General features: G+C 37.5%; 1 protein-coding gene and 1 pseudogene across 1 annotated transcript; one reads left to right on the forward strand and one right to left on the reverse strand.

Moving 5' to 3' along the window:
• The first annotated feature begins 255 nt into the window (after nt 1-255).
• On the forward strand, nt 256-1,493 carry LOC128369707 (uncharacterized; annotated as a pseudogene).
• Nucleotides 1,494-5,413: 3,920 nt separating this feature from the next.
• LOC128369708 (SLAM family member 5-like) lies at nt 5,414-12,790 on the reverse strand. The gene is made up of 5 exons (XM_053330787.1): nt 12,735-12,790; nt 8,716-9,023; nt 8,350-8,634; nt 6,872-6,964; nt 5,414-5,596 (listed from the first exon to the last, which is right to left on the reverse strand). Exons 1-5 carry the CDS (start codon nt 12,788-12,790, stop codon nt 5,583-5,585), a joined length of 756 nt encoding a protein of 251 aa, XP_053186762.1. The 3' UTR covers nt 5,414-5,582.
• Nucleotides 12,791-14,445: the final 1,655 nt, after the last annotated feature.

The raw sequence follows: 14,445 nt of genomic DNA on the forward strand, positions 1-14,445 counted from the left end.
TAAATATAGTATTATTATTTATTTAAAGCTTTTCATTGACTGAGACAAAACATATTTTCTGACGAGGAGCTTAATTAATTCTCTATCAGCGGATTTCAAACAGTGAAATAGAGCTTGGAGAAAAAGTTTGAACAGACAAGTTGACATGGTGACACTGAGTTTGTGGTTTTGATAGGAAATATATACTTGTGACACAAAAGCTCTCCACCAAGTCCTCCGCCCTGCACTTTGAAGTCAGGGCAGCCACAGACCAAGATGTTTATCTTTGTGATGCTGGGACTTCTGCTCTGCAAAGAATTAGCAGGTAGGACAAACATATTACATTTTAATTTTATTGCAGATGAAGTAATAAAACCTGTGCAGACTTTATAATTGTGATTAATGCACTAAGGATTGTGGACAAAACTGAAGAGCTGAAATCATCTGCAATGAAAGACATACTACTTGCTACGACTTTCTGCTCATTGTCAGGAACACGTAATCTTTACGTTGTTTTTTTTAACTGAGAAGCATTTTATAGTTGTTAGGCAAAAATGAATCAAATGCACTAAGAGACAACATATGATTCAAATTGAAAAGGCTCATAGTAAGACAGTCTTACTCAAAGTCACACACACACCACACACACACACACACACAGTCTATTCATCTAAATAAGGCTGTCTGCCATTATTTTACTTTTACCAAATCACAAAGAATAATGTTTAAGGCATTGGCAGAAATACTCTTTAATACTAAAATTTCTGAATGAACACTTTTAAAACAGTGGTGACTGAAAAAGCATACAAGTGATTTTAATGTGTGTTCTTTTTACAGGGTCCAGTGCTGTGACAACTGTGTTTGTGCAGAAAGGGAAGGATTTACATCTGGATGTTAACAAACCTGTCATTCTAGGAAAGGACGATGAATTTAGGTGGAGAGTCAATTGTACTCACAATGTAGTGAGATTATTTCCTGATAAAAGAGCAAGAATACTTGACAGTTATAAAGGAAGGGTTGAGTTTTTTGTTCAAAATCACTCTTTGATTTTGAAGAATGTGCAACACAGCGACAGTGGAGATTACACTGCACTCATTACTGAGGACAAAATCCAACTTCTAGCTGAATACAAAGTCATAATTGAAGGTAGGTTTCTTTAGATTTCAAACATTGATACACAGTAGTACTCTGTTTTATAACCCTTCACACCTACCTTTTGTCCTCGAGATCCAGTGTCTCCAGTTAATCTATCAGTGAACTCTGTGTCTAACAGCAGAGAGTCCTGTAACCTCACTGTGACCTGCAGTACAGAGGACTCTCTCATCAACAGCACTTTTACATGTGACAACCAAACCTGCAATCAGGATGGAGGAGAGCAGTCAAATAACACAACCTCTGGTTCTTCTCTCCGTGTCTACCTGTTGAATGACTTCATCATCTGTAACCATAGCAACTAGGTCAGCTGGACTAGAGACATGAAGGAGATTCATCATCTCTGCTCTCATGAGGGATGAAATTTTACTGACGTAGGTTACACTTCCGTGACATTTTTTCTTCGGGTACGAGGGATCATACATAGACTGCACAAAATAACAGGAACATGCGATATTGCATGTCAATACAAATGCCCTGCAAACATACAGTATTTCACTTTTGAAAGTTTGAATACTCAATTCTTGTATTGTGTTCATTTAACTTGCATAATCTAAAATCTGAATGACAACTGCATGAGACACATTCAGTTAAAATGTTTTAATAATTTAAATGAATGCTGCTACAATTATTTTTAATAAAAGACAATACTAAAATGAGTCGAGTTCCTGGCAGTGAATAGTCTTTTTTACAACAAATATTCTACTGTTGTTGTAGTCGTTGCTTCAATGAAGTATTAAAGTCAGACAATATAACAAAGCACACAAAATGTTTTCTAAATATATATTATTACGTCTAGTATGCTGTATGTTTTGCTGTATTATCAAAACTGTAATATAATAACTGTTTTGTTGTGTTGCAGGTTTCTCTCTGTGCCTGGTGAAGACAGTTGTGTTCTCTGTTGGTCTGATCATCATGGTGTCTGCCGTCATCAGTGTCCATCTAATGGAGAGGCTCAAGAAGCAAGAATGAAGAGATGACTCTACACCAACAAATCTGTTATTCACTTTGTTATCAAGTAGAACAGCAGACGCCACTGTGCATGAGTAGGAATATACCGTCTATAGTAGGAATGCAGTTCAGATTATAGAGCTGTGCTCGCTTGTTGTGCTACATATCACAATAGTCAGTCTCTCTTAATGAAGAGTGTGATGTTGCTTCCTCACTCACATAGGTGCTGATTTAATCTTCTTTACTTCACCTACTTTTCTGTCTTAATAAACATGTTTTGCCTTAAAAATAAATCAGTTTTACATCATCAATACAAATCAATGCAATGCAGATATTTGTTCCTGAAGTTTGTTTGTGCAGTCTTATTAAAACCAGTTTGTCTCTTCTGTCTGCTCCATTATTTATTTGAACCTATCGCTGCACACTAACATATAATCTTATTTGTATATTTATCTTTTTTTAAAGATTTTGTCTTGTATATACACCTTTATTTAGCAGTAGACATACAGGAAACATGGGAGAGAGAGAGGGGGATTCGAACCAGGGTCAGTTGCATATGAAGCATGCACTCTAACCACTCAACTACAGTATCTGTGTGCCATTATCTAAAAGCTTTGATTTAGTTTCAGTACAAGTGTGTAGGATTTAGTGGCATCTAGTGGTGATGTTGCATATTGGAACCAGCAAATTTAATTTAAAGAGATTCAACATTTCCACATGAGCAAGCACTTGGCAACAGTGGCTATTAAAACACTAGGCTCTAGTGGGCGACCATCTGCCTTGATTAGAGTTATCTGTCACAATGCATCTTGGTGGCCGTTTACATTTGTATTTAACACTGTCCACTTACGATCAGATCACCTGAGACGCATGTTAACACCATGATTTTGCAATGGGTCACTTTCAAAATCATTTACATTTTGACTCTATAGCCGTATGTGTGATGTAGCCTATAGTAGCCTATAGTTTAAAATCTGTAAGTCTTTGTTAACATATAATTTTAATGCATAAGTGGGTTTGGTCATTCAGAAGACATGCATTAATCATTGTGCATGCACTACATTACATTACATACAGTGCATTATAACATCAGTTTGTCTGGTTCTGCATGATTTAGCTTTAATTAGCTTTAATTCTTCAGGTCTGAATTTTGACATATGCATCATCTTCATTTCCTGCAAACCATATTGAAAGAAGATCTTATTTAAAAAATGAAAACAAGCCATGTCCCAATGCACCTAATAGTATTAGAAGACAGGCTTCAGAAAGCCTTAAAATAAACCATAACTAAACTAAAACAGTAACATTAGAAGGTTTTTTAAAAACTATCTAAATACTTTGCAAACAAACTGCATGTATATAAAGTGAGCTGCATTTAAACATGTTTGTTTGCCACACAATATTGATGCAGTTCAAAGTGTTCAACATATCAGGTCAAAGGAAATATAGTCTGCATAAAGAACAAAAAGCATTGCATGCCTTTGCAGGTCCATTTTGGGCATTAACCAATGTTCACACTACCTGCAGGCTGACAATAAAAGAGGTGTTATACTGAGTCAGAAAGGAAGTGGTTATAGTGTACGTGCACTGACCTACCTAAATATGTGTTAAAGTGAAACTAAACAAATACATTCAACATTTTAATTTCATTGCAAATATAGTAATAAAACCTGAGCTTACTTTATAATTGTGATTAACACACTGAGGATTGTGGATAAAACTGAAGAGTCGGAATCATCCGTAATGAAAGTCCTGCTAGTTGCTACGACTTTGAGCTCATGATCTTATTTCAATATGGTTTGCAGGAAATGAAGATGATGCACAAAATTCAGACCTGAAGAATTAAAGCTAATTAAAGCTAAATCATGCAGAACCAGACAAACTGATGTTATAATGCACTGTAATGGAATGTAGTACATGCACAGTGCTTAATGCATGTCTAAAAACTGTAGCCAGTGTCTTCTTTCAGTCTCCTTTTAGCAGGTGACTGCATGATGATTGTGATCACAATCTAGCAGTACATCAGGAAGAGCGTGTTTAAAGTGCATTAGTATTAGAAAATGAGATGCTACATGTGACCCTGTTAGATTCTCTGTTGATCAGTGCTGGACTATTTAAAAGTAATAAAGCAATCAAGCACAGAGTGAATCTGATAAAGCAACACATGAAAAGTGTACTTCATTCCTTTTGTTTTTGTTTTTTAATATGTTAAAAAAATATGTTCAATTCCATTTTAATTACAATACAAAACAACAACACAGACAACTACTCACATAGTACAGGTCTAGACCACACTCAAATTTTACAAAGACAACATTACCCAGACAACATCACTTATTAAAACTATCCAGGTGAAAGGAAACTAACGTAAATATGGTGTATAAATCACACCTTTAACACAATATTTTTTCATTTCATTTAAAAGTGAGGTGCGTCTTCTGTACCGGTGTGTCCTATTCATTTTTAAAACACAAAGAGAGGTTGGATCTGCATATGACTATACAGTAGGTATGTAAAAGGCTGTCCACACTAAGAATGATTACTATAACAGTAACTATAACTTTAAACATAATGATGTCTGCGTCCACACTTATGAACTATAACATCCTATAGACAGCGGTGCCAAGCACACGCTGCTTGCTCCAGCTGTTTTGGCAGCGAATTGTCACATCCTGTCTGTAGTTGCTATTGTGTCTTATTTTGAAAGATTTTCTTCTCGTGTGGGGTTATTTTTACTTCCTGTGTTTTTCCGCCTTAGTTGATTCCCTCATGTGTTTCACCTGTGTCTTGTTTCACTCACCTGTGTCCTGTTTTTAATCACCTTTTTTGTATATAGGTTTTAGTTTTTTCAATTCTAAGTAAACTGAGAAAGTTTTAGACTATAAACATATATGTCTATAAATGAATAGCTACTGGTGCATTCAAATGAACCAGTCTTTAACAGTATGACACCCCCCAAAATAGACTGCGACTTATACACCGTTTTTTATGGTATATTTCATTGTCTCCTGACAACAACAGCACTTCCAGCACCTCTGCTTCCTCTGATGTGTTTGTGGTAATGTAAAGTAATTCCTGAACAAAGTCACCAAACACCAACACCCGAACATTTTTACATTGCAAATACGGTTTTGAGTCTTTCTGGAAATGTTCCGTGCAGCTGTTTCTGTAACAAAAGACCTGCAAGAGGGTCCAGCAAGTTCTTTAAGCAATGTGTTTGAAGACCAGACTGAAGGCTGAGTGGGACTTAAGATCCATCATGACACACCACGATTTGGTCCTGTCAGTGGACTGAATCATCATCATTATCTGTGTTTTTCAGTTCTGGGTGGTCGTTGGACTTTGGAGCCTTGTTAACTTCAGAATAAATGGTCTCTGGCAAGGTGGTCTTTTTAGGCTCAGTCGATCTTTTGGGCCCAGTTGAAACTTCTACCAAAGCATAAGTGGTGTTTACAAAACGACTTGAAGCATCCTCTGTGGCAGTCTGATTAGGAGTTTGGTCAGGATTGATTCCCTAGAGATAAATCAAACAACCATGTTAGAAAAATGTTTTCATTTTCACTTTGTCTGACAAACTCAGTACAGTATATATATTTAAACCTGTTCAATGAGAACTCAAACTACAGGTTTGGACAGGTAGGTTGTGATACTTCTGGAAGTAATTCAGTTCACAGAAATATATTAAACACAAGAAATCAGCATAAACAGTGAAATCTGTATGTGTCCTGTTCAGTAGCAGCAAGCAGCAGCACCAGTTCAGCAGACTGGGTGAAGCAGTTGTAGCACAGAGATGGAGGTCATTTAGATAGACTGCATGGTTATAGACTGACAAGTGCATGCTTTTTGATTTTTTTTAACATTTCACCTGTTTCCGAATATCAGGTCTTAACTGTTAAATTATTCTCAATATGAAAGTCTCTTCCTCTGTTCTTATTTGGGAGAGTTATATAAGAAAAACAACACGTGGTACTTACCTGAGGACTGGCATATATTGTATTTTCACAGTTCATTCTTCCTTTTCTTTTCTGGTCTGTCAAAAAAACATTGTTGATTTGCTTAGTAATAATACACACACACACACACACACACACACACACACACACACACACACACACACACACACACTTAATATATATATATACATTATTTTGCTTTAGAAACTGAACTGTTTGAACTGAACTGGACTGATAACCGGAAAAACCCGGAACGGAGCACCCGGTACCATTATTCTTTTGTTTGGACCAGGACTGAGTTGTGAAGAGTTTTGTTTTGCTTGTGTGCTCTAATATTATTTTTGTGGAAATTCAAATGGTGGTGTGGTTGGCATTATTTAAGTATTCATTTTGTGTTCCTTTTGTGTTGCATATCTATATAAAATGTGTTGTGGAACATTTCTTTTCTGGGGTCATGGTTTTAACATGTATCCTTTGTGGGGTTGAAGAATTAAATCTGCTTAAACCGCTACAACATACAGCCACCATGTTGGAAACAGACATAAAGGACAAAGTGGAAATCACACATGGCCAGACCAGTTATCAAAACAAAGAACAGAGAAGCTCAGATTACAACACACACAGAGGTAGTGAGGCTTCAGTCATTACTCCACTTTATCTTTACATAGAAAATAGTTGTTTGCTGACATCACTCTGATGCCATTGTTTAATCATACATGAGAGGTTTGTGGGTGTGGTGGGTATTCTCTGCTTCAATGACGGAATTCATATAAAAACATTGATGAAGATTTCAATTACATTATTACTCTAGAGATGAAATATACACTGGGACTTACATTTGATTAGGCAGCCAAGGACAGGGACAAGGAAAAGGAAAAGGAAAACTGGAAGCACAATCCAAATGGCTACTCTTGTACCCGTATCAGGAACTGCAAATGAATAAAAAAAAAATCCAAGATAAAAGATAGAAGATAAAATATGTTTTACATGTTTGAGTTAACTTCCAAAAATTCCTAGATTCATAACTTTTAATACATTTCTAGCTACAAATTATATACCCTTAAGGGGACATGGGAAAAATAAAATGTTTTTTTTACTGAAACCACATTTTTTTACATTGAGCACACAATTCTATTGTATCTGTACGAGATACAATTTGTTCCCCCATTTTGGTTAATTTATGCACATGAGATTATTGTAAATAGAGAAAGCCATCACAACAGACACAACCCCAGAGGACAGACAACTGTTTCCATGCGCCTCCTCCTGCTGATTTTAACAGACATCCATTCATGAATTCAAAAAGTAGTTATCACTCTGCTCTAATGAAGAAATGTTTACTTTGAATTTGAAACAGTAGCCTTATGTTGTTGTTTTGCCTTTCTGAGGCTATTGCATGGTTAAATCATTTTATTTATGAAAAAAATGCTTTCATCATGATTTATTAACATCCTCAGTCACTTCAGCCTGGTACTGGACCTGCTTTATCTCAAATTGTAGCATTACCAAAATATAAATATACTGAGGTGCGTGCTGCTTCATGCTGCAGGGAGAAAGGCTGATTTGTTGTTATTGAGCACTTGATGATGTAGAACATTGTTTTTCACTCAAATGTACTCAGTAACAAAGACTGCAGGCAAATCTGATTAAAATCTGATTTTTAGGCCTGACTGTCCACACTGTTTTTAGCAAGTGTCCAAATCGGATTTGTCTCTGTTCAGACTGGGCCACATTAATGACCAATCTGACAGGTTGCTGTGGCAACGTTGTCGGAGTGGAGGCATCAGATTCTAGCGTGTATTGTGTGATGTCATATAATTGCGACAGCAACAACAAACCCTCGAGCTTCGCTTGAACTGAGCCATCTCCACGAAGCTTAAGAATATGGTTTGGTCCTCTGTCCATGGACTGATGTTTTCGACGTCCTCCGTTGCCTCCAGTGATATCAGCTAGCAACAAAACTGGAATAAGCGTGGGTCTGGTGTCGCATAGAGTGACGTAGCGTAGAGACGTAGAGAGACGTCACGGACAGTCAAATCCGATTTGAGTGTTTGGAGTTGTTCAGGATCAGACACATCTGTCCAAATGCAATTTGAGACAACCTCCCAAAGGTGGTTTCGATCTGGTTTCCAAAAATCGGATTTCATGTGATTTATGACTGTTCAGACTTCATAAGAGCCATCTGGTTCCAATCTAGATTGGCTAAAAATCGGATTTTGGCTTACAGTGTGAACGCAGCCAAAGACTGTTTCTGACAGTTAAGAAAATGTTAATGTGTAACCCTAAACCTAACCCCATAGTCTTTCAGTCTCACCAGCAGTTAGAGAGCAGAGAGGCTGAATCTCCATCATGTCTCTGGTCCAGTTGACCTGGTTGCTATGGTTACAGATGATGGAGTCATTCAACAGGTAGATACGGAGAGAAGAACCAGAGGTTGTGACCTCTGACTGATCTCCTCCCTCCTGATTGCAGGTTTGGTTGTCACATCTAAAAGTGCTGTTGATGAGAGAGTCCTCTGTACTGCAGGTCACAGTGAGGTTACAGGACTCTCTGCTGTTAGACACAGAGTTCACGGACAGCTGAACTGGAGACACTGTATCTAGAGGACAAAAGGTAGGTGTGAAGGGTTATAAAACAGAGTACTACTGTGTATCAATGTTTGAAATCTAAAGGAACCTACCTTGAATTATGACCTTGTATTCAGCTACACGTTGGGTTTTGTCTCCACTTATGAGTGCAGTGTAATCTCCACTGTCGCTGTGTTGCACATTCTTCAAAAGCAAAGAGTGATTTTGTACAGAAAACTCAACCCTTCCTTTATAACTATCTTCCTGACTTTGTATAGGTTCTTCACCAGAACGTAATCTCACTACATTGTTAGTGTCATTGACTGTCCATTTAAATTCATCTTTTCCTTTGAGATCAACAGGATTGTTAACATCCAGATGTAAATCCTTCCCTTTCTGCACAAACACAGTTGTCACAGCACTGGACCCTGTAAAAAGAACACACATTAAAATCACTTGTATGTTTTTTCAGTCACCATTGTTTTTAATAAGTGAGAGTATTGCTGTCACTGCCTCTTCTCACCAAACTCTGAGTAATGTTTATACATGCAATAAAGTTTTGCATTTTTCATTACTAATTCACGTATTTGAATTTGAGAAGATGAAGGGATGTACTGTTCATTTAAAGTATTAATGCTAACTAAATTTGAACAGCACATTTCCCCCTTTACAAAATACAGATGCTTCATCTTCCATGCTCTGTTACATTGTGACTGTTATCATCATTCAGCCACCTGCTGTCTAAAAAGAGAGATGTCTAGCTACAGTTTCTCAGGCCAAAATCTCAACAAGCAATAATTTACTGTATTTTGTTGTAATTATCATCTGATAATAAAAATGTTTCCTGTTGGGACATTTTCAATTTGTAAAATATCTGCTGTAACACTGTACATTTATTCAAACAAGTGAATGTTTATCAGGAAAAAAATTGTTTTAGAGGTTCAACAGAGAGTGAGAAGACAGAAGCTGCAGCTCTTCCAACAGTGAAGCAGTTTTACAACAAGCTCCTCACTGTAGATTTAGATGTATAAAAGTAGAGATATAGATGTATAGATGGTCTGTGGCTGCTTGTAATCAATTATATGACTAGTCTTCATCATTTTATCAAGTCAAAAAATACCAAGGTTTCAATCACTCAAAACAAGCCATTAAAAAATGTACTGTGGAAAATAAAGTGAACATTTGATTTCCTCAATTAGCTTTATCAGGTTTTCTGTGGATATCAATTCCGCTCTACATTAAAAGTAGCAAATTCAATCTGCAAGCACAAAATAGATCCTGTTCCTAATTTGGTGACCAGAAAATGCTCTGAGACACACACACACACACACACACACACACACACACACACACACACACACACACACACACACACACACACACACACACACACACACACACACATGCTTCAAAGAAGATGAGTTCAAGTTTGTGTTTTTTCCTAAAACTCTGATATAAAGCCATTTTTTATTAACCATCATTTATTGTGTTCATCTCATTAATTTGTGTAATCTTATTCAGTGTTTTAAAGTTTTCACACATAATCTGAGAACTGTCTCGGTGTTTCATTGTTGGTTTTAATAAATGTAATTAGGAGTCCAGGAAATGTATACTTTTTTTTTTACTTAACTCTTTTTAAGGTCAGAAAAATAAATTAAAAATTGTTATGTATTCCCCCAAAATAATTATATTCCTGACAGTGTGGCAAAGGTTTTGAAATTTGTTGTAAATCACAATTTATAGAAAACACACCAAAAATTAATTAAAGATGAATCAGTCTGACAGTGCAGATATTGAAAGCAAATATACTAAATTTTAAAAACTTCACAAATATTATCTACTGTACCAGTTGAAAAATAAACTGAAAGTCAAAGCAACAAAGCACATACCTCAACCATAAAAGCCTTTGTATTTTTACTTTAATAACACAAAAATATTAAATTTTTTAAGAATCCCTGCCTAGATATATTAGGGCCTTTAACAAGAATACATAAAACATACTTTAGTTTAACACCAACACTCAAAAAACGTGGCGCCGATCTGAATGATTTGAACAACTTCAATCCCATCTCAAACCTGCTGTTTCTCTCCAAAATACTAGAAAGAACTGTTGCAGCTCAGGTCCACACCCATCTGTCTAACAACCTCTATGAACAATTTCAGTCTGGTTTCCATCTCTGGCTTGGTTCACATCATATCTCTCTGGCTGCACACAGTTTGTTCAAATCAAGAACCTGAGATCTGGCTCCTCTCAAGTCTCTAGGGTTACTGAAAATTAAATCATGGCTCTCATTCAACTTTCTTAAACTCAACGGCGAAAAAACTGAGGTCCTCCTCATCGGTACCAGATCAACCTTAGCAACACTCAACACTTTCTCCATGTCCATCAACAATTCCACTGTTCCTCCATCCCCTCAGGTAAAGAGTCTGGGTGTCATCCTGGACAGCACACTATCTTTCCAAGCCCACATCAATAACGTTACTTGGTCTGCATACTTCCATCTACGTAACATCAATCGTCTCCGTCCCTCACTTTCACCAACCTGCACCGCTATCCTGGTAAACACCCTGATCACATCCCGTCTGGACTACTGTAACTCTCTCTCTCTCTTTAAATAAAATGAATAATTATTATTATAATTAACAATGTATTGTTGTATTATAGTATTTATTGCACCGAAGAATGCTTTATCATTAATTCTTATAATTGTTATTCATTTGCATCCACCAGAGAGATAACAAACCCCATTTTTTGAAACATGGATAGGGATGGAGTAATAAATGGTGCTTTGGTAGCCTCATGGTTACAGCACATGCTGCATAATGGCGACGTCCCTGGTTCGACTAAAGCAAAGGACCTCATGTCTCTCTCTCCCTGTTTCCGGATGGTCTTTATGCCATTTACTTTCAAATAAAGACAAAAATACCCAAATATATAATTTAAAAAAGCTCAAATTTTCAAATATCTTCATTAATCATTCATTAATGTCTAATTCAGAAACAATTTCCAGCAGTGCCTCACTACAACAACCAGATTTTGGAAACAAAGTCAACCAGCAACAGAAAATATTTAAATAAACAAGTTTTACCTTGTGTTTCCCACGAACACAGCACATAAACGACAACGAGAAGCTCGATGTGAGACATTATGTCCTTCATATGACAAGTGAGGAAGTGGTAAATGGCTTTCTGCACTGCAGTTAGCGAACGTGTTGCCTCTGAAACCACACATCTCAGAACAGGTTGTTTCAAACTTTGGCCTCTGAACAGAAAGTCCCCTTTTACAATGTTATTTTAGGAATATTTGAGCACTGCAGGTGAAATCTCGTGCTAACACAATTATCATATAAAAACCTAAAAGAAAATTGAAAAAAAGAAAAAAAAACTGAAATGAAATATAGTCTCTAATCTCATAGTCAACTTTATTAAATCATGTTTGAGAGAGAAAGGTCTCAAACAATCTCTATACATGAGAGGAAACAGATCTCTTCATCTGCACTTTAGACAGAGTTATCACCTCAGAGCACAAAGCAGGCCCGGCCCTAACCAATTTGGCGCCCTAGGCAAGATTTTAGGTGGCGCCCCCCTTGCATTGAAGTAAATTCCACTGCTGGTGTACATACTCACAAAAACTGAATAGCTTTATCTTGGACATTCTTTTATTTAAAGAAAGCAATTGCCCAATCAAAATACTTAGAACAAATTAGAAAGCAATACAAAAAAATCTGAAATGAATATATGAAATATAAGGAGGAGCGCTTGATGCTGCTACATCACTGCTGGGTTGTGCTGCTGAGGTGGAGGCAACAGGAGGAGCGCTTGATGCTGTAGGTGGCCCAAGATTTGCAGGGGTGGGACTGAGAAAAATGATAATGATGATAATAATGATAATAACTTTGTGCCACAAAGTTATTATCATTATTATTGTAGGAGCAAATCCTACATTTGTGTGTATCAGAAAGGAGAACGTGGAAAACACCAGCAGAGGCGAAAGGTTAGGAGATTGCTCAACATTGCTGAACGGGCCATTATGTTTATTCCACCAAACTCCTAATAAGGAGTTGTTTTTCACCATATCTAATATTCCAGGGAAATCTGGCCACCAACACTTAAGAATAGAATTCCAGGAAACTGAGAATTAGCCTGAACATGCCAGGTCAACTTGACCTGATGCACGCACGACACCATGACGCACGACACCATACGCAATCAATGGTATAAAGGGTCTGTAAGGGCGCGCCTCGGGGCTGTTTTACCGTTCGTGGTCTATCTTGTTGTTGGTATTGAGTATCTGCAATAAAGATCCCAGTTGGCTGTTCGACGACTTCTGTTCTCCGTCTCATATTTTAAGGTTACTGAGTTTAGGTAACCGATCAAAGTTACAACATTATCATTCTCCTCTGTAGACTATTTAATCTTCATCTTCTGGTTGTCTACACTGAAATGGATTTTGATCAAATATTTATTGTTAGGCCAAGTCCACACGTACCAAAACAATCTTTTCTCCCTCCGTTTTCCCTGGCATCGTTTCAAGAATATTTGCGTACAAACGGATCCATCTCAACACGACTCAACACGCTACTTCATATTCCAGGCCTATAGGCGGCGCTGTTTCAGTTTCAGAAATTCACCAAAAACGGAGAGGAAGAGCGGAGCATGCACATAAAGCTTGAGCGCTGTTTACAAATAGTAAATAGCAGTAGAAGAAACCAAACTCAAGGAGAAGGCTAAGCTCGAGGGGTGTCCCGATGACATCATCGAAACGCAGGTATGCGTCTTCACCATCCAAACGAACACTCAAGGGCTGCCTTTGTGAATTTTTTAACCCTGGGACCAGGTTTCAGAAAGCTTCGTTTTCAGGCAATTCGTTTACAGTATTCGTTTTTCATTCGACGATCAGCCAAAACAATGCAAAACATCTGCGTTTTAACCAAAAAGTGTCTCCGTGTGGATGGCCCCTTAATTTGACAATAATGTTAGTAACTCAACAATGACATGAAAGTACAGATGTCTCTCACCTCAACAGTGAAAGGACACCCTTCAATGTTTGACAAGCCGTTTAAAACAACCACTGATAGAAAGAAACTGACAGGGATTTGTTCAATTACAGAAACTGACTGATCTTTACTCCTGACTGTTTTTTACTGTAATACAAACTGAAATTTCATTTTTATACTGAAGTGCGAGTGTTTCCTGCTCACATTATCATATTGTTGTTACCAAAACTAATTCAAGTTAGGTTTCTTTAGATTTAAAACACTGATACATAGAAAAGAGAAAAACAGTCAAAGGTCAAAACCTCTGGTTCTTCTCCCCATGTCTAACTGTGCAATGACTCCATCACCTGTAACCATAGCAACCAGGTCAGCTGGACCAGGGCAGGAAGGAGATTCAGCCTCTCTGCCCTCTAACTGCTGGTGAGACTGAAAGATAATGTGCTATAAATACATTCTGACTGTAGTGACTTGGTTTTAACAAAAACAAACAAACCCTAAGCCACAATTAGGGGCTGCTAGCGGGATAACTGATTGACACGTCATCACAGGCTCCATGTAGTAAATCAAACATCAGTAGCGTACTTATGCTCAAAAATGTATTTATTCACTACCATCAGCCGTGCGGCCTTCACGAGTCTACATACACTTACTGATAACTTGTATGCAAAACAACAAAAACTACATTAATGGCGGCGACGGCAAAGACAATGACAACGGTCAAAGAACTGTGTGCTTCTCCCGGTAAGCAGCACACCTGGCGAGCTCCCGCCTCTTCCTCTACTTATAAGGTTTCACCTGCTGCCACTTAATGCATCCTCAATGCGCCACCTGCTGTGGCGAACAGGG

Source organism: Scomber japonicus, chromosome 12 (genome assembly GCF_027409825.1).
Source record: "Scomber japonicus isolate fScoJap1 chromosome 12, fScoJap1.pri, whole genome shotgun sequence".
Lineage (NCBI taxonomy): Eukaryota > Metazoa > Chordata > Actinopteri > Scombriformes > Scombridae > Scomber > Scomber japonicus.

What these genes read in the sequence shown, in the direction of transcription:
- LOC128369708 (XM_053330787.1), bottom strand. Translation starts at nt 12,790, where the DNA reads ATGGTGTCGTGCGTGCATCAGGTCAAGTTGACCTGGCATGTTCAGGCT. An exon ending in CATGTTCAGGCTAATTCTCA is followed by an intron (nt 9,024 to 12,734) that starts GTTTCCTGGAAT and finishes TACAGGGTCCAG; the next exon opens with TGCTGTGACAACTGTGTTTG. An exon ending in ATACAAGGTCATAATTCAAG is followed by an intron (nt 8,635 to 8,715) that starts GTAGGTTCCTTT and finishes TTTGTCCTCTAG; the next exon opens with ATACAGTGTCTCCAGTTCAG.